Below are 25,280 nucleotides of genomic sequence, written 5' to 3' on the forward strand. Positions count from 1 at the left end.
TGGCAAAGAAGGAACCGGGGGACCAAGCCTGCGCGGCCCGAAAAGAACCAAATGGGAAAAAAGATTTGCAGTGACGCACTGAAGTTAGGCGAGGGGACCTGTAGAGGTGAGTGAGGGTTTGAAAGAGGTACGGCCACCAGGGCACCGGCCTGGGCTCCCAGGACGGGTCAGGTTTCGAGATTTCGGGGAGCCGCCCTCGGAGGTGCACCAATAGGAGTCATGGAATGTCGGTCCCAGGTAAACTTTCTCTCTCTCTCTTTCATCTTCTCGGGCGTGCAGGTGTCGGATCGGCCATTATAAACGCACGCATTCAAAACGCACCTCTGGCACTGTAGAGCCCACTGATGTGCGAGGGGGCGTGGTGAAAACGGAAAGGAAGCATTTCGGTGCAATCGATTTTCGGGGCTGTCTGGCGCGGCCGGCCCGCCGCTGCCTTACGCCCGTTCGTCGGGGCCCGTTCTGCGTGTCATGTTTTAATGGAACCCGTGGCCCGCTTCTTTGAAAACGATGTCCCCAAAGATGCGTGCGCGCCGTACGTACAGGTTTACGAGCCCCAGGCCATGATAGGGATTCATTATTTGCAGGCAAAGTGTTCTTCCCCCTCTCATCTGTATGCAAATCGCGGTCCCAGCCCCGGCAAGAAACTCTCCACTGTTCACGGAAACAGCGAGTGACAGTTTTTTCGGCGTAAAGGCCTTGCGTGTCGGCAAGTTTTAATTCCCACCCTGTCCACCTAGGTGGACTTGACTGGAGTGAGAAGCTACGCAAGGCATACGAGTAAACGAGAGCAAGGGAAGTGAGTCGGTTAGGAATGCTGGAAGACACTTCCAGGCCTGCCCTCACAACACGACTGCGTTCGAGGGTGACCCTCAGTCTTTGTAAGAAGAGAGAGGGAGGGCGTGGAGTCTCCCCGGAGACAGTCCGGGATAGCAGTGGGTGGGCGCGGGCCATGACGAACAGAATCCAACTCGTTCATTTTATCGATCAGAGTCGCTGGGAATACAAGGCCGTTGCAGGAGATCAGGTTGCATTTTCACAAAAAAATATTCTGACGACAAAATTCTGAAGTTTATAAATTCTTTATTTACACAAAAAGTCGACTAAAGCTAATGTCTCGTTTACTTCTTCACTGTATTTCCATGACATAACATCAATGCATTAATTTTCCAAACTAAACATAAGAAACATTTTTGCATCGAAAGATATATTGAACTGCACCACTCATAAAACATAAAAATACATAAGAGACACATCACACTGATTTAACAAACACAAAACTTAAAGCACAACGCCCCTTGGTGTGTAATGTCTAAATAAACTATTAACAGTTGCCGAAAAGAATGACTACACGTGTCGCATGGATTACTACCGGTACGTGAAGCCTCGAAAAAAGAACACACTCTATTTCGTCTTTTTCATTACAATAATACGTTTTTCAAAAGAAGATAAGGAGCTGTGTTGCAAGTTTTGGCGTTGAACCTACTCGCTATATCACAAATAAAATCATTATGCAAAACCAACAAAATGAGAAAATACTGTCCACAAAACTCCCCAAACCAGGGAAGCGCACCTCAGCACAGGTTATAGCATTTCTAATCAGTCATGTATCCGCGTAATAGACAAAGTCGGTGTAGCCACCTTGGAAAGTTTTTCGCATCAAAATAGAGAAACAACAATTTCATGAAAAGACCGCATTGTCGACAGCCGTATCAAAAGAAAGGACTGACGATAAAAATGGCGCGTGAGTCCGCTACGAGACACATTTAGTACATGTTAACCAGTCCGCACTAGAATAATCAGGGCGTTAAAGCGAGTAGTATGGGATAATCGCTTCCAAAGGAAATTCAGCAAGAAGGTTTTCAGGGTAGATTGTACTATAACGTTAATTTCATTTTGTGCTACATAAATGAATATCTAACAGAAAGAGAAACAATATAAATATAAAACAGAGATCAAAGCCTCTACGAAGAAGTAAATTAACGTTTCTTGATGCATTGCAATTAATTATAAATTATTTATTCTAGTTTTTGTTCTATTTCTAGGAAAGGTCCTACCCTGACACCAAATTACGTATAATTTGCTACTCATATATCACTTTGTCAACTCGGCATTTTGCCTCCATAGTTGGTTTATGAATGGACAGTTTACAGCAAAGTTCATTATACCTAGAAGGCCTGATTTAACAGCAAAGGTGCCAACTTAAGTAAAACCGTTCTAGGTGTGCCTGGTACGCTCTCCATATATTGTAGATCATTTAATACCAGACAAGTGCTTTCATTGACCTTTACTTCGGACGTTTTATCACAATGTGTTAAAAGTATTGCGACAACGAAAAAGCTCTTGAATTCATAGGAATTATGGAGATAATAATTACATTGGCACAAAGAAATAGTTATATTCGCCTTTTTGTGTAACATTGCCTAAAGTTAAAGGAACAATCACAACGACAATTTTGGACTTTTAGTTTGTCAGAGCGGAGTAGGTGGACTCTTACTGAGACACAAATGTAACTAAGTCATACTTGAAAACCTAATAGATAATGGATACATTGCGGAGCACAGTCGCTCGTGTGAAATTTCTTGCCATGTTGCCCTAGCTATTCCACGTGATAAATTTTACGCAATGCATCTTTGCAAGGGTTGCACGGGAAACTTAAAGTTTCCATTTACTTACAAGAAACTTTTACTAGAAATTGGCACATGCATTCTCAAGCCGCCCTTTTGCACACTTGAAAATTTTCAAAAGAGCCTCGGAATTGAAAAGGAATGTATTTTAAAAAGAGAAGGCTCCATGGCAAGAAAATTCGAATGAGCTTGGAAACTTACACGACCTTAAAATCTATTTTAGGTAGTTAAATGATCAACTTGGCCTACACAAGAATCACAAAACAACGAAAAACGGTCCAATGACAAAGAAACAAAACATATATTTTAATCTGCAACATATTCCAGCAATCAAAACGGAGCACAATCAGCTTGCACGAAATTTAAACAAACATACTGGGTATGACATATGAAAATGAGCTTCCAAAGAGAAAGATGCGCTCAAAACATTTAAATATTCACTCTTTACTAACAATAACTCATAAGAAATAATAAGTTCTCCGTAAATTAATAATGGCAGTTAGTATCAAATTCTAGACTGATCCATAGTTATATTCATAACCAAAAAAAAAGACAAAAAAATATTTAAAAATAACAAGTAACAAAATACGTATTAAAATCACATCATAAAACAAGTTAGCAACAAGAGTGTCTCTCAGCTATTTACGCAGACCTAAAGGTCAGCAGTGATCTGGAGCATCATGTCACACCACGCTCTATAGCATGGTCACAAATTCTTACTACAATACAGAAATACACATACGCACGCACACATGCTCTCACTTACATATCAAAAAAGATTGCACGAAGGAAATGCTTAGTTGCAAGACGCTAACTTCACGCCTGATTAAGGTTTTTTGAAACAAAATGCTGGGAATGCTCCACAGGAAAATGCGGCATAAGTTTACGTATCGAAAATTTTACCTAGGGCTGCTAAGAGTACACAATTCTTTTTTATTTCAGGTAACAATAAATGGCATTTGTAAAGTATTCTTTAGAGTGTTCGCGACTTCACAATCGGTTCCCCTTCATCACATTGCATGTGGCTGCCTGCCAACAGTTTCTCTTTTTTAGATGATTTCGTGCGAAAATAAATGAGTTAGCCTCTTTTAGAGGACCTATGGAAATTTCGAAAATCTCTTAACCAAGAAAGAAGATCGGTTTGCAGGGTAGTATAAGACCCCCTCACCATAATTTAGGCCAGCATCAAAATAGTTACGTATAGGGTAAAGGCAAGAGTTTGGACCCGCTTTACGTTAGCAAAACACTCGCAGTGTATTTACTTTCTGTGGGGCAACCGTTGAAAATATGTCACTTTCGAACACGGGACGTAAAGAGGGTGATATTTACAAACACGTTGCGTGTAGAAGGGCAACTTCTCTTACGTCATGATAGGACTTACAGCAATAATATTATGAATAATTTTACGTATTTGTTTAGGCATAAGGGATAACTGAGTTTCTATGTGGGCACTTTGCTCACTGCTTTGAGGAGATCTGCTCCCGGAACTCCCATTTTGTCCCCAAGTCCCCCAAGCAGCTTGCTATGGTCATGCTGGGCTTGCTGTTGAATGTGGTGGTGACTAGAATGGTGTTGTTGTTGCTGCTGTTGTTGCTGCTGCTGGGGCTGTTCAAGTTTCGCCTGTTTTTCTTGTTGCTGCTGCTTCAGCCGCTCCTGTTCTTCCCGCTCCCTTCTTGCTTGCTCGTTGATCTCCTTGACCGCTCTAAGTTCTTTCTTGAGCTTCATTCGTCGGTTTTGGAACCAAATTTTAATTTGCCTTTCCGTTAGACAAAGTGCGTGGGCGATCTCTATACGCCGCCGCCGCGTAAGGTAATGGTTGAAGTGGAACTCCTTTTCCAATTCTAGCGTTTGGAAGCGAGTGTAGGTTTGTCGACCTCTGCGCCGAGGGCATCCGTTTGGACCTGTTTGGAGAGGGCCAACAAAGACATTTCTCATTAGATATTTTGCTTGATAAATCAACACTGCCGTTTCTGTAATGCAGGAAAATGAATAGCAATAGAAACCAAAGTAAAACAAGGGCCAAAAGAAAACATTATTTAACTATTGTTTTAATTCTCCATTCCAGAAAACCTCATGCAGCAAAGTACCAAGCATGCAGACAGATTCTCAGAGACAACTCGTGACACCACAAATAAATCCGTAAGTAGTTAAATCATAACATCGACAACTTATTTTCTCTTCCAAAACTATGAGCAGGACGGCTCCTAGACGCGACCACAGCATTGCCTATAAAGCTATATATTTCCCATTTTATAGATGACTATAAATTTTTGCTCACTTTGTTATGACAAGGTGCAGGGTGAAAAAAAGAAACATCAGCAGCTAAAGAACGATAGCTTGCTTCTTGACAGTATGGAACTAACTACGTATCAAACCTAATCTATAACTGCGGATTAATTGTTGTACCCTTACAGCAGAGAAAACCTTCCCACGTACTCCTACTCTAGCTCTTTTCGACCGCTGACGTCTGTGTTGTAACAATGGACAGTAAACCACGAGCGAGGTGTGCCAGTTTGACGTCTGCAACAGCCGAGGGCCTATCCCTAAAATATGGAGGTACTTTCGCAGAATGAATGTTTGGGAACGGTCTGTGGTGGCACTTTTGCCGTTTTGCATTCCATCTTTAGAGGGAAACATTAAGTTGAGCTGCCTTTTGAATTAATGTGCGCCAAACAACAGAAACACTACATTTCATATGCAGTGCATTTTTTTTTTCAAGGGTAGAAACGAAAACTCAACGTCCTTTATCTTACTTTGCTCACGAATTCTACACCCACTGCATGCAGTAGCGTGTACCGTCCTTACAAGGGCAATCTCGATGGAAATTATATTCTGTTTGCGTTTATTTGGAACGTGCCCGCGCATAGCGGGCCGCTGCTGCTGCAGCTTCTTCTTATTCCGAAGGCGTGCTGCACGCCACTGGCAACTCCCAAAAACGTCTCAGACGTACGCTTGGGCGGGCTACTGCCAATTTCGAGCGCAGAAACTTTCCCCGACACCATCATCCTTCTAAAAAAAATCTGTTTCATGGCGTCATTGAACATTACATTCGCGTCTTAAAATTTGAAGCCCAAATATGTTAGTGCAAAAGCCAACAGTGTGCAATTAGAACAGTAGCAAGGTGTTAGTACAAATGGTATAAAATGTACACTGTACCTCTAATAAAATCCCCATAGATGTCCGCAAGACCAGGTGTCTGTCTGGCCGTCGGTCCACCTAAAAAGAAGTAACCACATTGTCAACCTCATTTTTCACGTAACACTCACAGAACTAATCAATGCTGAACACCTGTGATCAGTTTTCAAACAGAGTGACTCATATGGTGCAAGCTTGTGGCAGAGTGCGTTCATGGACAAAAATGGATTGCGAAAAGAAAAAGCGGAAGCAAAAGCCAGATGAAGCGATGCAGTTCGCTGGCGGCACTGCCATAGGCACTGTAGGACTGCAGCATCACCGCGTCCCCCACCAGCCCGGCCCGCTCGTCCCGCTTGCCCCTGAGTGACCGGAAGGTGATTTAACGGCCAATAAAACACATCGACGAGGTGCTAGCGGCGAAACGCCTGCTGTCGCCCTGGGAGGCCGCGAGGGCCACGAGGGCCGCGAGGGCCCGGCACAGTGACACGCACGCCGCCAGGCCGGCATCTTTATAGGACGCTCCGTGAGAAGGCGCACCTTTTTCCCATGCGCGCACCGCGGCGTACAGCGGCGCACCGCGATGCCCGGACCACCCCGCGGGCTAATGAACTTGTCAAGGAGCTCGCTAGTTCAAACTTCAATAACAAGTTTTCGAGACGCCTTCATTTGCATGCGGGACGCTCTGGACGTGCATGCATTAGCCTAATGGGTTAGTATCAAGCAGATTAGGCCGTCAGGCAACGACGGCAACACGCAGCGGAAAACGTTTTGCTGGCAGTGCGCTTTGATTTCACTCCGCGCGGAGAGCTTTTCGTTTTTTTTTTTCGGACCAATGCACTGCTGGGCCCAGCCGCGCGTCCCCGCGCACAACTCAGGCAACAAAAACAATTCCATCACGAACAACAACAAAGTGCAAGTTCCACGGTGAAGCAGGACCCCTACTCGTTTGCATGTCCTGTTCCGTACTTCTGGATGGCAAAGTTGCTATCTCCATAACGGCGGGTGCGAGCGAGAGGCCCGGGCTGGGCCCGCAGGAGGGAGAGAGACGCAGGGAAAATGGCCAGCAAAAGTCTTTGCATAAAGGAGACACACTGTGCGGGCTCGCCCGCTAGCGAGTCGCTAGCTCGCCGCGATGGCGTAAGTAATCCCCGAGGATGTTGAGCGTGCTCTTCCTCTCCTCCTTCGTGCTCTCTATCTCGCCGTTCCCCCCCATTTAGCACCCCCCTTTACTCTCCGTTTACGCCGCGTCCCCGCACACAAGCTTCATATTTCAGGCAGCTTTATAAGGATTTCACTCGGTTATCTGGGCAGCTTCAAAAGGGCCAAACCAGGGCGGGCTGCAGCAACTACCGCACGCTGCAATTCAGTGGCCTGCTCTCGCGGACATCGCATTGCCGCGGTGACAGTTCCAACTGACGGGGAGAGGCGCGTTTAAAAAAAATAATTCTTGGCTCGGCCTTGGAAACGCTTGCAGTGCAGAGCCGGTCTAACAAGGGTTCATGCATAGGCAGCAACCCTTCGTCGGCCTGGCCTATCTCTGCATCCCTTCTTCCTCTATCGACCGTCCGCCGCCTCCCCTTCCACTGCACGGAGGGCTCACGGAGGGCGGTGCGGCACTGTGCGGCCGCAGCGAGCAAGATGGCCACAATAACCATCGCAGGCATGGCTCTGTATGGCGGCTCCAGCGACTGGGGGGTGTTTGCCACGGCCCTCTAGACACCTCGTGCAGCCGCGCTCTTAGGCCGGAAAAAAGAAAGGGGGACAATTTTAATTCTGATTCACTCTGCTCTGCACATTTTCACGCGCCCTCTTTGTGCTTTTCGGGGCCGAAACGGAACGGAACGTCCAAAGAGGAAACAGAAGCGGAGGGCGACAACAACGCCGAATAAGAGATTCCTTTCGCGTCTTCCTTTCTCGAAGAGACCACTAAACGCAATAACCAACATCTCGATTATTTATAGAACGCCGTTGCGCCCTCTCGGGGACTTTTATACTTTCCCCCAAGATTAAAACACATAACTTGCGCGCGACGCTCCCTTCCCTCCCCAACCCAGCCCGGGGCACCGCTGCGCCTGGCCGCGCCACGCGCCCCAGTCGTTCGTTATCTTTTCGGGCAATACCGAGGAGGCGATTCATTCCAGTATCGGGTTGGCAGCGCCTTTTTCCCCGAGAGGGATTTTCAACGCCACTTTTCTTACTTTCTCAATGAATTGGCCGCCGCTGGCCGGACTCAGGCCGTACCTTCCGCGGTGGACAACCCGCTCGGCCCCGCCCAGAGCCACCCCACCGCCATGCCCCCGGGCGCCTTCGGGCACCCTCCCGCCGACCGTCCTGCCGGCCCGAGGGGAAGACCGGAATGGATGGCAGACGATATAGAACACTGCGCCAGCCGGGAGTAAACGAAATAAAAACAGACGACGCAGTTCGGTTCGGTAAGCTGCTTTGGCGGGGCTGGGCTAGAGAGGGGGGGGGGGGGGGTGTACGACGAAGACAAGCCGAATGACTGCAAACTTGGAGGAGGAAAGGAGAAAGATAGCGAATCGCGCTGATGATCCATTTCCCGGGCCCAACTTTTTCGCTGCTCGCAAAACAGCGCGCGCGGCGCTTTCGGAAATCGCACACTGCATTGAAGATCGTTTGAAAATGACAGAAACCGTTTGGCGAGGGCGGGAGTCAAACCCACACCGTGCCTTCGGTGAGCCTTTTGGCGAAATCGGCAAGGTGCACGTTCGGCACCGACAACAAAGCCACCCTTTCAAAGGGTCAGCCGGCCGTTGCCGAATGCGCGGCGGTATCGGAAACACAAATCAGAGAGAAAGTTGCGTGATTGTGTGGACAAAATAAAAACTTGGAGACGAACACAGAAAAGAACAAGAAGAACAAAAAAGCAGAGAGCTCGGTGAAGGGAACGTGGGACGATAAGGAGTGACTCCTTCCATTGTCAGGGCAGGCCGTAAACAGACGGACGGAGACAGCAATAAATTAAAGGAGTGAGAGAGGTCCTGCACGCGCGAGATAAAAATGGTCGATGCATCTTATCAGGCCACGTCCGAACGCGATGGGAATGTCACGCCAAATTGGGCGCGCGGTGGTTGTGCCCCAGCGAAGGGGTGCCGGTCCGTCGGCCAGAAGTAGTTTGCAAAAAAAGGGGTCGGAGGCGCCTTTGCTTTGGCAGTGTGGCGATTCTGCACACTTTCGGCTCTTTCGGCTCCATTCAGCGCGCAGACAATGACATCCTGTCCCTTTGTTGGTCCAGCGCCACGCCGTCGCGTCGGGCCGCCGCGGAGCGGAGGTGTTGGAGTTTCCCCAGTTCTGCGGAAAGACCGCGCTGACCCTTTTTTTTGCGCGTCCGACGGCCTTGTCACGTATGCACACGCGTGCGGCGCACGCCGTCACGCTACATTTTTCATAAGTGCGCAGATTGGCAACAAAGGAAGGGCGGCCTTGAGGCTCGCCTTGAGGAGCGGGCCCTTCCGAGACGCCGTTCCAGAAGGCCGCGGCGGGCAAGGCGCGCGAAACGCTGCCTCGCCACACCGCCACTTCCAGCCAACCGCCGCGACGACGTCAGGCCGTCGTAAAAGGCGAAATTAGGTGTCGAGATTCACATGACAAATCATAGAGACGGACGCCTATATCGGCAGTAACCAGGCAGTAACGGGGGCTGTTACTCGTTTTATACGGGCCATTAGAATTGAGTGTGTGGGCGGGCGTCGGTGTGCGAGTGTGTGGCAGTGTGTGTGTGTGTGTGTGAGCGTGCATGAGTGTGTGTGTGCTCGTGTGGGTGCGCGCGCGAGATGAGCTTTACAGCCGCCACTGTTTTTGTGCAAAAAACATGCCCTTTTTTCACAAACTTGTCTCACTTGTTTCGCAGTTGAGCCCCAGTGCTGCGGCGCGTGGCCTGGAGGGGCCCTCGGCGTTGTGAGAGGCTCCTCCGCCGCCGAGACTCTCCAACAACTTCCCGCAGCGCGGTGCCCGTTTAGGAATCAATGATCAATATCCGCTTTGGCATAAACAATGCCCCGGCCGTCCGCACGGCAATTACCAGTGCCCCTCCACGGCGGTAAAGCCTCTCGTCGAGGGGCATCAGCTTATTGCAAACCGAGGCGCGCTGCTCCGCCCTTCGCGATTAAAAACCGATCCGCAGTTTGCGGCCGGGGAGACGGGCGCCGCGGCGGCAGCAGCTGGCGGAGACAATGTGTTTTAATATGTCGAAAATGTTTATTGATCCGATCGTCGTCTGCTGCCCCGCCCCCGTCCCCCCGGCCGGCCAATACCTTAACTTGAAGCGCCTCCAAAGTCGGCTCCAATCTGCATAATAAGGAAACTTCTTACCGCCGTTCCAGAGTATAATTAAAGAGACGCGCCAGATTAGCCCTGATACACAGTTCCGTGATACACTCGTAAAAAGAGCGGCGACCGCCCTAAATTATACCACTCGGCCGCAGTAAAAAGAATTAATTGAGCGTCCGCACAGATTGCGCGCCGCTGTCACGCGTCCATTTTTTTGTCACTTTGAGGTTAGGTGGCCTCGCGGCGCTGTCGTGCCGGCGCACCGGGGAGCGCGTACACCGTCAACTCGCCATTCAAGGCGACTCTCGCGACACGACGCAATTAATTGGCCAAATGTCGGGCAAATGGCGGACAAAGCAGACGACGCGTCTTCAGGCGGACCAACTAACTTCTCCTCCCGCGCGGTAGCCACTCGGCCGCGCCGCCCCGAGGCCGTCGACCTGCCGCCCCACGCCGCGGCGCAAGCATCCATATTTCACCGTGCTACCCTCCTTTTTGCCAGACCTCATCAGCAGCGGGCGATGCAGGCCGGCTTCTGATTGGCCCCAAACGGACGCGCATGCATGATGGTGGCGCTGGAGGGGAGGGGGGGGAGCCGTTAGTTCGGATCGGATGAAAATTAAAATTGGAGAAATGGGGTGTGCGGGCTGGGCCGAGCTGGGCGGGCCGGACGGACGACGGGGCGAAGCAGGAGGAGGAGGAGGAGGAGGAGGAGAGAAGAGGAGAAGAAGAAGAAGAAGAAGAAGAAGAAGAGAGCGGAGGAAGCAGGAAGCCGCGCTGCAAACGTGCGCGGAATGGCACCGAAGCGCCGCGTAGCGCCGCCCCATGTGCATTACACAGTTTCACGGTACAACAAATGCGCCCTTCCCCTCGCCCGGCGCGGCCCGCCCACAACCCCCTCGGCCAGCAACCCCTCGCCGCGCCTCGCCGCGTATAATTGTAGTGGATGAGCGCCGCGGGGGACACCGTACAGGATGGGGCGGGAGAGTAAGGGAAATTGATGAGCCCCGCACAACAAAACGAAAAAAAAAGGAGCCGCCATATTTTTTTTTCGATTTTTTTTTTCGTTATAAATTTCCTGTTATAACTTTTTAGAGACGCCTTTTTCAGGTTAAGATATATTTTGGGGCCGTTGAATACAGCTGAACTGAACAGCGATAAAATATTTCGGAGACCATTTTTGTCTTGCATGCGGACTCCATCCTGTTGGACCGCGGCTTCCCCCCACCACGGTGTCAACCCTTCACCGGGGTCAAGCGGCCCCCACCCCTGCCGCCACAACGCTCCAATTTCCCTTTAATTGCCTTTTCGTAAAGGGAGCGGGTTGAGGGGGATTTGCCGGGGATTAGGCGATTAGCGGATGCCCGAGACAGACAGACAGACAGACAGACAGACAGACAGACAGACAGACAGACAGACAGACAGACAGACAGACAGACAGACAGACAGACAGACAGACAGACAGACAGACCGTCTGGCCGCCGGGTTCAGCCAGGTTCAGCGTTTCCTGCGCCTCTGACCGCGCCTCTGACCCGCGCGCCCGACACACTGATACGAAGGCCGAGTCGCGTCGCCAGCGCCAGAAAAACAATCACGGCGCTGATACCAACGGCCGAGAATTAATATACAGGCCGTAAAACTATGCGGTAATAGTCCATCAAGCCAAATGGACTCTGCATGCGGAAGACGACTTCCGATTGCGCAGCGAGCAGCAGCCGCGGCCCCTCGTCGCTTATCGGCCCCTCATTTTCTCACACGTCAGCTTGTGCAACTGGGAATGCACTGGCCGGGAAATGCAACTTTAAAATGAGGGAGCATTTTCTCGGCCAAAAGTGCATCCATCACTTTACACGCACGCACACACACACGCGCGTGCGCGCGCGCAGGCACGCAGCCGTGGCCTAGTCGGCTCGCCGCGGCTATCTTACAGGTGGATTTATACCGACATTTTACGATCAATCGTAAAATTTACAAGTGGCGGTTGGTTTTGCCTCCGCGTTGCTAAGCGCCGCCTGATCGGTCCGGACTGCACCATCGGCCGGGGGAAACAGCTGTAACTTCGGTTTCTTTTTAACGCACACTACCGTCGTCAACTTTTTTCCCCGCCGCTAAAACCCACTTGATTCGTTACCTTTTACAAAGCGGCGATGTATACGTGGGACTCGTTCGATTTGCACTCGTGCGTCTGCGGCCCAGACGGCGACTCCGAGAGGATCGTTTCAGCTCTGTCTCCGTCGCACTCACGGGCCGTGCCGGCGGGGAGCGAGAGACGAAACGATCTTTCGGAATCACTCGGCAGTTTACGGCATGTTCCGACATTGTCTGCGTCCTTGCAGAGGAAGAAAGTGTACGCGCCACACACGCAAAGCCCGCACTTTATTTCTTGGCGTCCGGACTGGTCGGCCGCCCGATTCCGAAGCATTGCTCTGTCTCTCTCGCCCCCCTCCGCGACGCCCCGTGAGTGCGACAGGGACGGAGCGATCTCTCAGACTCAGGCTGCAGTGACAGTCTGCATCGCCAGCCTTTAACGACCAGCGCACGGCAATTACAGAGTAGGTTTACCGTGGGCAGTGGCTCGCAACATTAGTCACATTTTCGTATTATTTGCATTTTTTTCTGCGATCATTTTGGCTGAGCGAGTGGGACTCTGCAACTGGCGTAGCCGCGGCCAAACAATACCAGGATGCATTACCGGTAATGGCAGCCTGTGGCCGGGGGAATCGATTGGCCATGAGGCTTTCCTCGTGTTTGTTTTTCAAACAGCGGTGGCTTTGGCAGGAATCGGTTTGCAGGGCGGCCGTCTGCGAGCCGTAACAACGGCGTGCATTCAAGTCTCCGGTAGCAGGGCGGCTGGACTCAGTTTAGCTGCGTTTAGGGCCGACTGAAGCAAGTCCAGTCTGCACGACTTCATCCACGTGGTTGCGCAAATCGGACTGCAGACTACTGTCGGTCGAACGAGCTAAACGTTGAGACAATTTCAGGTAGACTGGCCTCAGCGCACCTTCCCCGACGTTCGACCGGCGTGCATCACTGCGACACTGTGCCCCGGCCGGCCGGCCGGCCTCACGAAATGGGAAAGTCGGGTCGACTTGATAGCTGTTTTTTCTGTCCCACCAGATGCACTCGATGGCGTCCAAACGCGTCCAAATGAGCCACTTGGTATGCGCTCGCCGCCACGCTGCCGCCCCGCCACCGCCCCGCCGCCCTGGTCCCTCGCGGAGCCTTCGGACGCTGCCGGGACGCTGCCGGACGACGGGAAGGAGAAGAAGAAGGAGGAGGAGGAGAGGTGCGTCGCATCCCAGAGGAGGGGCTTATCAACCCACGCCCTGTGGCCCCTGTTGCCGGTGTGTCCGCCTGCGTGAGTGTGTGTGTGTGTCTCCGTGTGTGTGAGTGTGGTCGGCACTGTGTGTGTGTGCGTGCAGGTCCTTTTGTGCCGGCGGATGAAGCGATGCATGGAAGAGGTGACGTGCGTTCCGAGTGGGTGTAACCCTCTTTCAAAATTTCCGTCCAGGGGAAGCAAAAATGACAGGTCCGCCGCGTCACTAATACACGTCACGTGACTTCCAAAAATAAATCCAGTAACAACTTTTACTCGCAGTTTCAACCGAAAAGTAATTTACGAAAGTTTGAATGGATTGGGTGACGAGGTTTAGGGCTGGCCACACACGAAAAGACCGAGACAGAAACCCTTGCAAAAGTTTGTGCGTCACGATGTCTGTTCTCTGGCTCTGTCTTCGACAATGAGGACGACCCTGAGGATCTTGCCAAGACGCCGCTGCAAGGTTCCTTCTCGTCGGCACCAGGGGGCGGGGGGCGTTGGGAGCAGGGAGGGGAGGGGGGGGGGGGGGGGGGCTGCATGTGGCGGCCAGCATTACACGTGGAGCGCGCAGCAAGACCGTCATTATCAAAATTAAATTTGCACTTTTCGCAAGAGCCACGGCCGCTCCGTGAGCCGCCGCCTCCATTTTTAATCCCCTGAATTATCCTCCTCCAGGGGAAGCCGCGCCGCCCCCACCGCGCGTCTGTCTGCGTCCCACTGCGGTGCGACAAACCTGCAGCCTATTGATCCAGCTTATGCACCGGGCCGCCTCCCCCTCCTCCCCATCCAGCGCCATTCAGGCCGCCTTCACCGACGCCACCTGACCGGGGAGCCCGCCTTGTGAAATTTAACGACTCCCAATTATGAATTCCCCCTTTTACTGCCGCTATCGGAACACGAAATATATTTATACCTATCGGATGTGGCCGCGGTGTCGGCCGGTGTCGTCGGCCCGAGGTGGAAAATCTGAAAGGCCATCCGGGCGAGTCTCGGGCAGGGCTGCGCGCTGCGCATGGCCTGCGCATGGGCTGCCCATGGCGTTGGAGAAACATTCCAACCCCCAGAGGAGCCGTCCTGGCGCCGGTCCGTCCGTCCGCCCCAACCTTCAACCCCCGCAGCCACACCCTATTAAATTACAACCCGGCAGACAGGACGGACGGACGGACGGAAGGACAGACCGACGGACCGACAGACAGACGAGTGGAGGAAAGGGAAGCAGCGTGGAGAAGTCAGTGGTTCAGGGCACTCAGCAAAGAATAAATTTAAAAAAAATTTAAAAATAATTAAGATAATGTAGCCACGGTTTTGAAAAATTTTGTCGCGCCTACCGCGCACCGTTGAGGTGTTGCAGCACACGGGAGCCAGCACGGTGGCTCGTTCGGAAATAGAGCAGCTAGGAGAAGAGGAGGGGGACGGAGGGGGGAGGGTGGGGAGAGATTTACGGTGTCACTTTATTGGTCCCGTTAGTGCTAAAGACGTTCCCCATCAAACACGACACCTTTCTATCTCTTTCCCCCCACCGTCTTGCCTCTCACTCACTCGCTCGCACGAACACGCACACAGACACACACAGGCTGCGTTGTTGTTGTTTGCTTCCGATCGACACGCCCAAGCTAATTGCCTGGGCTGCCAGGCCCCGAAAGCAGTGGCGTGGATGAGCGGGTGTGATTTTCCCGGCGGACACACTCAGCGCGTTGTAGACGCGAGGCCGCGTGATGTGCACCATAAAGATGATTACATGCGCGCTAGATAAGTGTGTTTACTGGCCGTAAAGTGACCGCCAAGTCGGCGCTCGGCGCGCGTGCCGCTCAATTGGGTCACGGGAAGCACCTGCTAAAGCTACTGACGGCAGTCCGTCAAAGTCAACAGGTCCGAGGTGTGGTGCAGGCACACTGCAGGCAGACTGCAGCGACCGCGGCGCGGCGCGCTCTTCGAAAATCACTCCTTTACGACGGATTATGTTTTACGGGCTGGAATTTAATTGTTATTGCCACACATAAAGTGGCGGGCATTAAGCTGACACGGCCACGCCACGCCACTGCGGGTCCCGACCTTCCGCAAGGCGGCCCGCAGTGCGTGCTTCGCGTGCTTCCGGCAGGGCGCCACTAGGAGCCCAAAACGAGTCCATTGAGGCCATCGCGCCAGACAGCCCGTTCACAGTGTGAGGCACGGCGAGCTGGACGTCGTCTGTCGTCAAATGGCCCTCGAGTCAAACGCATGGCGGCAACAACGTCGCCGTTATTGAGTTCGACTCGAGCCCCATTTGACGACACTCGGAACGCGTCCGGCGCGCTGTCCGAACGAGTGTACGTCGTCACATTGCCATTCGGGCTGTCGTTCGCCGGCACATTCACGTTCCCGTACGAGTCGGCTGCTTGGCCGCGTCGCCCGTTTTAAAATATTTCGGTCTCGTTCTGGACAACTCCAGCAGCATGGCCGCGGCGGCCGTTAGCCTGAGCGTCGCCGTCCCGTGTTCCCGCGCGCCGTCTCCGTCGCACTCGGAACCAGTTCGGGCCGGGCGAGAAGGACGGAGAATGTGCGAGTGGAGGGCCGCGGCGAACGAGAGAGACGCAGCCGGCAGCCCGGCCATGGTCGACTTGGCAACGCCGCACGGAGGCGAGGGGGGCCCCGCCGGCCCCGGTCTGTCTCAAACCGAGCGCGCGCGCCCGGCTCCCGGCGGCCCACAAAATCAGAGAAATAAAAAAGGAAAACAAATAATAAAAAGAAAGGTGGGGGAGGCGCGAGGGTGGAGGGTGACGTCACGGCAGGAAGCACGAGGGGCAGGAGACGCGTTCGAGTGTTCGTCCGGCTCCGCGACTGCTCCGCGACGCGCGCGGTTCCGATGCGTTCAAGGACGCATTATTCCTGAAGCGGCCGGCATCGCCTTGGTTCAAGCAACGCGCAAAACCGGTTCAAGTTTCCCGCCCCACGGTGCGTCTGGCTTTCCGTCGCGTCTCCGGGCCGCCGAGCGCCGCGCCGTGCTGGACGCACAGCCCAGAGCAGGTGCTCCGCGCGAATTCGATCCGCTTCACGAGATACTTCTCCAGGCCGGCAGCGGAGCCGACGGCCCACGACGTCACTCCGGCGGCATTTTCGACACGTGAGAAAAGCGGGTCCGGCCGAGGAAGGGTCACGACGACAGAGGCAGCGAGGCAGCGGGGCGGCGAGGCGCAAGATGGCTGCCGCATTTCCATAGCCCGACTGGTCGGCCATCAATAAGCCGTCATAATTCCCTTGATTCCCCGTCCGTCCCGCTGCGCGCCGCGTCGCCTCCACCGATTATTTCCATAAAACTCATTCTCAAGGCGGCTAGGCCGGACGAGTCGCCTAGCTGGCCGGCTAGAAAAGCCAATCCGGGCGGACGTCTGACTAATGGGGCTTGTGCGAATTATGGCACATGCTGCCCGCACTCGCTGTCTCTGTCGCACTCTGGGGGTGGCCCTGGGGCGCGACAGTGACGGAGCGACGCCGGCCCGGTCCGGAGGGAGGCAGCGCCAAATTGCTTCCGATACCATCAGGCGCCCCTGAGGAATTAGCAATGCCGGCCCATTCCGAGGACTGCTTTCGCCGCTGTCTCTCTCGCACCCCAGCGGAAAGCCCTACGGGTGCGAGAGAGACAGAAAGCAGCAATCGGCATCAAGGCGCCGGGCTCACTCAAACCGTTCCAGAGACACTCTCCAGTATTTTCAAACTGTTTGGCGCCGTGCTTGAGATAGACGACGCCAATGATTTGTGAACGGAATCCTCTGAGGCCGCGCGGTGGGCGAGTAGTATCTGGTGGCGGCCCGAAATAGGCATTCGGCTGGCGCTAGGCGGCGTCACGCAGCCGATGGCATAATCACCTTGTCCTCCGCGGCCCGGCCCAGCGACCGCCAGCCAGGCCCAGCCAGGCCCAGCAGCCCGACGGCCGTTGCCGCCAGAGCGCCAGAATGACATCGTTGCACCTCTCGGCGGCGTCGCCCACCGGGTAAAGAAAAGCCCTCGGCGAATCGCAGGCAAGCGAAATGGCCATCGGTAGCGGGCAGGCAGAAAGGCAGGCAGGCAGGCAGAAAAGGCGGGGACGCTGTTTGCAAAAAGGCATTCTTCTTCGCCCGAGGGCAGCCGGCCGCTGCAGCCAATCAGATGGCAATATTTCAGCGGGTGGTAGGAGGGTCTGCAGCGTCTGCAGGGAACCGAGCGCCTCGCCCCGAGCCAGTTAGCCCGACTAACGAACCCGGGAACCGAACCCGACCCGATTGGTGGGTATCGGACACACTGTCGGAATGCCATTTTTCTGGAACAACTTTTTTTTTTGCCCCTCGTCCCTTTCCGATAGAGTACTTTTGGTCGTGTAAAAATTTCCAATTCCTTTCGACTTTTTTCTTCCCCCGCCTCCCCTCTCCGTCTTCGGGCAGAGTAGCGCGGGAGTTTTATTTTTATTTCATGTGTCTTGTGGTGCGTGGTAGGTAGAGAGAGAGGGAGAGAGAGAGGGAGAGAGACAGAGCAGGCCGACCGGGAAGGCAGAGGGTCTGGAGGGGAGGGGCAGCTGTCACTTCTCCCGCCGAATACACTGTTCGGCGCAAGCCAGCGTCTTTTAATCCGAATTCCATGACAAACTTTCTAATTCGCGTCGCCAAGTTTCCGCACTTTTCTCGCGAGTCCGGCGCCTCGCCTATCTGGACGGCCGCATGTTTGATCGCCGCTTGGACATTTTAGTTAACAATGCCCGCCGCTCGTTGCGGAGCCCCTCGACCGTAACACACGTGACACGCACACACGCACACACTCTCACACCGACACGCTCACACACACATACACACACACACGCACACATACACACACACGTGCAATCGCGAGGCGCGAGGGCGGCGGGCCGGCCGTATACGAAATGAACTATACACAAACTGACTCACCTAATAATAATATTACTCGGCGCGTTGGCGTGCGTAAGGGGCGGGGGCCGAGGGGGGGGGGAGTTGAATTCTCTAATAAATTAAAACGATGGCGCCGTAACGGAGCGCGAACGACCGGCCGCCACGCAGCGCGGCGCAGCACGGCGGCCAACAAAGGGATGCAATGACGTCCCGATGGTCTCCCGAAGGGCCCAAGGTGCCAGCTCGCGTCTTGGAGACAGACAGACGGGCGGAGCGACACACAGGCAGACGAACAGATAGTCAGACGAACAGACAGACACCGAGAGGCGGGTGCACAGAAGGAAGAACAGACAGACACACGACAGACAGACAGACAAGACTGGCAAACGGACAGACAGTCGGCCAAAAAGACACACAGACAGGCTTGTAATGTCGGAATCAAGACACGCGTGGGTTGACACGCAAAGGAACGGCCACTTGCTGTTGTGGAGCTCGCTCGACTCGGGGAGGGCAGAAACGCTGGCGAAATTCGCCATCGGCAGTGAATACTTAATGAGCTAACAGTGCGTTCGGCAAATGGTGTGGGCCAAGGACGAGGGGGCCAACAAACCCCCCTGCCCACCACCCCTTCCACAACAGGGCCGGCCTTGACGACCACGACGACGCACAAAAGGACAGACAGAAAAAAGAGTGGCACAGATGACACATGTGCCCCCCCCCCCTCTCTTCTTTCCGCCAACTCCGAGCGCGGAATTAATTACAGCCAAGGACGCTCGGCCCTCCTTTTGCGAATTTGGGTTTTCAGACACAAAGACTGTCTGGACGGAAACCCGCACCTCCTTTTGTGCGACGAACGAAATTAAGTCAGAACGGCGCAGACTTGTCCGCCACGGCCCCGAGGAGCGCTGCGAAACGCACGCACCCCACGCACAGCGCGCGTGGTAATGAACGCGTTATCAATACGAGTGCTGCGCCGCCTATCGCCGCCCCGAGGTGTGCGCGCCGCCCGCGCCGCGCCGCGGGGGCGCAGAGATTGGACGGAATGAAACGAGTTCACCATCGGAGCCGCGCACCGCCCAGCAACAACAACAAGGAAAAGTGCAGGGTGAACGAGTTCACCATTGGCGCCGCGTACCGCCCAGCAACAACAACAAGGAAAAGTGCAGGGGAAGTCTCTGCGCACATTCACACGCACTGATAATGGTGTCGGGCGGCCCGCGGCGCACAACAACAAGCACTCCAGCCAGACTCGGTACAGAGACGTTTTCGTTCCGTATGTTATGAATTTCAAACAATGAGCTCAGCCAGCTATCGCGATCTACGTGGGTGGGTGGACTGGGCGACCGGGGAGGGGGGGGGGAATCTCTCAGTGCTCACATCGAGTGTGAGTCAAAAGCCCCGAAATCACAGCCCGCCGAGTCCCAGAAAAATAAATATCGTTTTGAAATAAAAGAAGAAGCTGCCGCCGCCGCGGCGGTCATGGATTTCGGATTCCGTGTTTTACGCGTCCACCTAAATCACAGGGCGGTGCAGTGCGGACCTATGTCACGGCGGGCCCGTAATTTACAGACAAGGCGATAAAAGTCCGACATTATGAAGTTCGGCAGTCAAACAAGGCCCGCCGCTGCCCCGCCGCGCCCCGCCACTGCCCCGCCGCGCCCCGCCGCGCCCCGCCGCGCCCCGCCGCGCCCCGCCGCGCCCCGCCGCGCCCCGCCGCGCCCCGCCGCGCCCCGCCGCGCCCCGCCGCGCCCCGCCGCGCCCCGCCGCGCCCCGCCGCGCCACTGCCCCGCCGATAGCAAGGCGCTGGCGGATAAGCCGAAAGGCGGCGCGCGCGTAATTTCAACGTGATGTATTATGATCCGCACACACGCAAAAGAGCGATGGGAGTGATATAAAACGAGACACACGATATACGAGCGGCCGGCCTGTCCGAGCGGGGCGGGGCGGGGGGCAGGGGGGCAGGGCGTTATTTGCGGCTGCATGGTTTATTTGGTGCAAAGCGGGGGTAATAAGCACCGCGGGCAATGCGAGAGAGAGAGAGAGAGAGAGAGAGAGAGAGAGAGAGAGAGAGAGAGAGAGAGAGAGAGAGAGAGAGAGAGAGAGAGAGAGAGAGAGAGAAGGCCGTGCCGCGGCTCTTGCGAACCTCGGCGAGACAAAGGTAGCCCTGATTGCAGCCCTTCAATGAATCGCCGATCCGCCAGGCGAAACGGCTTATGTCTGCGGAAATCACAGACAAGATACGCTGTTCGCAGTGTGCCTGCAGTCTGCCGACTCCCAACGTCGCTTTCGTCGCCCTGCCCTGTCTCTCTCGCACTCATGGTGTGGCCATAGGGGGTGCGAGAGAGACAGAGGCGCTTGTTTGGAATCGGTCCGCAGTAAAAATTAGCCGCAAGCGTTCGTAACCACCGCCATGGCAGTCATGACGCGTCCCTGATGCGGGCCGGCATCGCCTATGCCGACAGTCGCCGACAAAAGGCTCGAAAGGCGCGGGCCAATTGCGAGGGTCAGTCCGCGACAAATTTCAATTGCGTGCGTGCGCGATCGGGGCACCACTTGAACGGGCGGCGGGCAGAGCGGCGTATCTCGCACGCGACTCCGCGGCAGTTACGCCGATCTGTGCGGGCGGCCGGACAATTATCGCTCGTCAGGATGGCCGCTGCGCTATGCTCGCTCTGCTCAGTTGTTGAGCCAGAGTGTGCATCGCGCGTCGGGTCCACGCCTCGGCCCGGAGTCGCACTGTTTTTGCGCCGAGTCGGACAAAAGGGACGGTTGCGTGGCGCGGCCACTTTCGCTGACGGCACCCAGTGCACCACCCAGTGCACCACCCAGTGCACCCAGTGCAGCACACTGGGATGTCCTTCATTGTCGCCAAGGGAAAGGGGTGCGGAAGGCAATCCTTTTATCTGGCCATCCCTTTTGGTTGTTGATTTTTTTTTTGTGGCCGGTGCCCTGCCGGCCGCGCCTTCGGCCACCACGTTGGCCCTGCTGGCCCAAAAGAATTTCACCTGGCGGGGGATATCGCACACGGCATCAAAGGAACGGGGACACAGCAGGTGGGCGTTAGCGAGAAGCACGGCGAGACACTCACTTGTTCCGAATTTTGTTCTTCGCCGGGCGAGCTCAGCGGCGATTTTTCATACCCGTTGCGCAACACGTCACGCTGTCGCGCAGTGTCACGGCCTCTACGTGACGCGACGAGGTCGCACTACGTGACGGACAAGTGGCGGGGCGGGGTGGGGCGGGGCGAGGCGGGGCGGGGTCAGCGCGGCCGGTCGCCAAGACGGGCCGGCCGTCTGTCTGCGTGGGCGATGGATGGGCGACGTGCGAATCGCGGCGACAAGCCGTCGGGGTGGCACACTGCAAAATGGAGCAACTCTGTTGTTGCTCGCGAATCTCTGCGTCCCGACTGCAGGCCGATTCTCTTGGCAGTCAGTCGCTTCCGTCGTCCCGTCTCTTTCGCACTCGTTGCGTCAGAGAGAAGCGGAGTGAGTCTGCAGCCAGCGCTGCAAAGCGTCCCCAGGCCGCTCGCGATACATCGTCGCGGCGACGTTTTTGGCGGTTTTTGCGTTCTGTTGGGCCATGCCTGCGCTGCGGCTTCCCCGCGGCTTGCCCGCGGCTCGCCCTGGGACGGCACGCCAGGGAGCAACGACATCATATCACATATTACGTCCGTCCCGGTCGTCCCGGCGTCCCCGCGGCCCGGCCAGCCAACCAGCCAGCCAGCCAGCCAACCAGCGCGGCCAGACGACCCGAGATGAACGGCATGCCGGATAAAGCCATCCCGTGCACGCTGCGCCGCGCTGCACCGTGCGTGCATCGGCAGACAGATTTGTGCCCCCGTATATCGCGCTGCCACTGGCGGGCGCGGCGGCCAGGGCGGCGAGGCAGACTAGCAGGACCGCTGCAGTTGCATGCAAAGTGCAGCCGACGTTGTCCCAGGTCAGGCCTGGAACGATGCATGCCGATAAGCCGGCGGAGCCGCACCCTGTTCTGTGTCTCTCGCGCTCGTGGCGAGACAGAGTGTCAACGTGGAATCAGTCGCCAGGAGCACAGCATGCCCGATGCGGCGCTTGAGAAATCGTATGAGATTTGGAATCCGGCTCGAGATGGAACTGCTGCAGGAAAGCTTCTCCGGCCCCCGGAACATGTGCAAAGGGGGCGTCGGTCTAGCCAAGGTCGACATTCCAGTGGCGCGGGCCACTTCCGTCTCTCTCGCACACAATGATAGACAGAGACAAGTTGCAAGGGGGAGTGTCAAGGACAAGAAACTTACAGACACCACACACACACACACGCACGCACGGACGGTCTCACACGCACGCAGTCACTCACATGCAGGATTCTCGCACATTCGCACACGCAGCCACCACCCAGGGAAGCGCTCAAACTACCAGCGTGCAGAAAGGGTAAAATAAAAATAATAACAAGCCGAAGGAATGTGGGATTGTGGAAATAAGGCAAAGTGAACGGCCGCTTTGGCCTGATGATGGCAACTAGTAATTTAGCAGCGTTACATTATTCGGAATGACGGCCACTACGAGTGGCCTGAGAGGGGCAGCCAGTCGCAGGCTGCACCGCTATGAGAAATTCACATTAAAAGAACCGCTGCGAGCAAGGTGCTGACACCAGGCCAGAGCGGCTGCAACTTTGCCTCATTTGCGCACTGAGATGCCGTTCGAATGGCATTCTACCGGGCTGTCATGCGTTGCTTGCGTTTTAACAAAATGACTACTGATCACAGATGCTTTTTGCCAAGGTCCAGACCAAAGTTTCAGAAATCTTGAACTCCACTTACCACATACGACTCGGTCGAAGGGGCTCATCCAGTCTGTGGAAACAAAGGGGCCGTCTTTATCCATGCAAACAATTTTTTTTCAAATCGCTGTTTTATCTGTTTCAGGGTGCTTGCTTACCTGTGATGGACATCCAGGGGTAGCGCGGGATGTCCGGGAGGGGCTGGGTTGCCGCCGCCCCCGGCTGCGAGCAGCTGTTGAGAGGGTCGGCAGCTGCAGAGGCCGCGGCGGCCTGGTGGTAGAACTGCGCGGCCGCCGCCATGGACGCCGAGGCCGCGGACACCGAGTTCGCCGACACCGAGGAGCCATTCTGATGACCTGCAGCCAGGGAAGCAACACCGTGCCGTTCAGACCGACTTGTTCAAACTCGAAATAAACATTAAAAAAAAACAGTGAATTTTCTAGTTTGCGTCTCCTTTCCATGCCCTAGAACAATTATTTACAGTGGCAAGCCAGTTCTACTCATTGACAGCAATTGATCTTTGACAGCAACTTCCTGCAGGTGCTTGGAGCTGAATAAGTTTAAGCCCTAATTTAAATTTAAGACTTTGAAGTAAACCATTCTAGAAAGAAAATAAAAGCGAAAATCTATGCATTTGAAATGAGCTGTCAGTTAATTCAAACAGTGGCTCATTAAATGAAATTGACTGAAGGTAGGAGTATTAGACAAATTTGTCAGTTTTAATTACTTTTGAAATAAAAAGACTCATTTGCATTCCGTTTCGTCATAAAAGCATTCGGTCTAGGAGTAGCTAGCTGACGAACAAATCACGGTAGAGGGACAATCATGCATATTCACAAAAGCATAATTAGCTTCCTAACTGGCACTAGAACAGGCGCCATTAAATCGAGCGTGCGTTCCCGAAGACTGTGGGGTCATTACAAGACGACGGCCCGCACAATTACCGGACTTCGAACTGTCATTGAATTGATAAGGCTTTACGACCTCTGCATGTGGCGAAGCGAGTTCACTCAGAATCGCCATTTTACTTTGTTTGCATCTTTATGCCTTCAGAGCACTCCGTAATCACTCATTTTGAGTGCAGAGAAATCTATGACAACCGTCTTGTGGGGACTTTCCCATGATTAGGGCAATAAACCGAAGCCGTAAACCGACAATAATTGGAACTGCACAATAGCCAAGGTGCGTGCCTAAACGGCTGCTTTGGCGCGGCCAGGACCATTGTCACACAACGTAATTTTAATGGCAGTCGTTTATGGACTAGCCGCGTGACCAGTGCTTGACTCCTGACAGGGCAATCAAATACCAACAGCTTCCGAATTTTTGCATTAAGTTAGCATATAATCGCAGGCAGACTTTCTACTTCTTTTTCTTATTAAAAACAAGCAATTTTCGTCACTCCTTTCTCCGGCAAAGAAGAAAACTGTGGGTCCTTTAGCTGCATACATGCAAGTGCGGCAACGAGACAGGCGCAGACCTAACCTCTACACATGCACGTCACGAAAAGGTGCCTTTTCTTGGACGAAAGGCTTGGGTACTCACTTAACGCATAGTTGACCATGGAGTCGGGGGTGCCCACGTTGCCGGTGAGGGCGGCCGTGTACCGGCAAGACTTGTCGGCCGCCGAGGCGGCGTCCACGGCCGCGGCCAGGGCGGCCGTCGACGAGGAGGTGAAGCTGGCCGGCACCATGGAGGAGGCGCCGAAGGCGGCCGCCGCCACGGCCTGCTGCTGGTGGTGGTGGTGCGCGGCCGCGGCCGACACGTACGGGTACATCCTGGAGCTGACGAGGGCGGCACTGGGCGGCGGCGAGGAGGACGACGACGTGGACGAGTAGTTGACAACGGAGCCAAGGCTGGACGAGTCGGTGGACGACGAGGTGATGACGGGGTTCAGGAGGCCTAACTGACTGTGGTGCTGCTGGAACTGCTGGTGGTACTTGGGGAGCATGCTATCGATGATGAACTTGGACGTCATGATCCCACGCGGCGCGCTGGACGACGGCGAAGGAAGCACACCTCACAAGGCGGCCTGGGGTCCCCGTCGAGCCATCCTGGCGCGGGCCGGCACAAACGCACTTTTCACTGCACTGCACTGCACTGCACTCACACTGGTCACTTGGATTCGGTTCCGACCGCACCGACCGCTCGCTCGCACCACTAACAATGCACTAATTCCTGGGACGGCGCGCTGCCGCGCTGGGCTGGGGCGTCGCTGGGCGTCGCTGGGCGTCGCTGGGCGTCGCTGGGCTGGGCGTCTCGGTGCCGCACGCTCGGCAGGCCTCGGCACGCCTTCGCAGGCCGCTC

General features: G+C 54.6%; 2 protein-coding genes across 3 annotated transcripts in view; both read right to left on the reverse strand.

Moving 5' to 3' along the window:
• Nucleotides 1-25,280, reverse strand: part of LOC117641111 — a 192,144-nt gene that overhangs the window by 42,830 nt on the left and 124,034 nt on the right. The window lies entirely within an intron of this gene.
• On the reverse strand, nucleotides 1,061-25,213 carry LOC117641109 (homeobox protein abdominal-A homolog). Of its 2 annotated transcripts, XM_034378222.1 has the most exons (5): nucleotides 24,519-25,212; nucleotides 23,135-23,332; nucleotides 23,017-23,049; nucleotides 5,781-5,840; nucleotides 1,061-4,525 (listed from the first exon to the last, which is right to left on the reverse strand). In XM_034378222.1, exons 1-5 carry the CDS (start codon nucleotides 24,949-24,951, stop codon nucleotides 4,065-4,067), a joined length of 1,185 nt encoding a protein of 394 aa, XP_034234113.1. In that variant the 5' UTR covers nucleotides 24,952-25,212; the 3' UTR covers nucleotides 1,061-4,064. The 2 variants fall into 2 exon arrangements, with proteins under 2 accessions (XP_034234113.1, XP_034234114.1); XM_034378223.1 differs by lacking the exon at nucleotides 5,781-5,840 and having other exon boundaries at nucleotides 1,061-4,540; nucleotides 24,519-25,213.

Source organism: Thrips palmi, unplaced genomic scaffold (assembly GCF_012932325.1).
Source record: "Thrips palmi isolate BJ-2018 unplaced genomic scaffold, TpBJ-2018v1 HiC_scaffold_15, whole genome shotgun sequence".
In the NCBI taxonomy this organism is placed as follows: domain Eukaryota; kingdom Metazoa; phylum Arthropoda; class Insecta; order Thysanoptera; family Thripidae; genus Thrips; species Thrips palmi.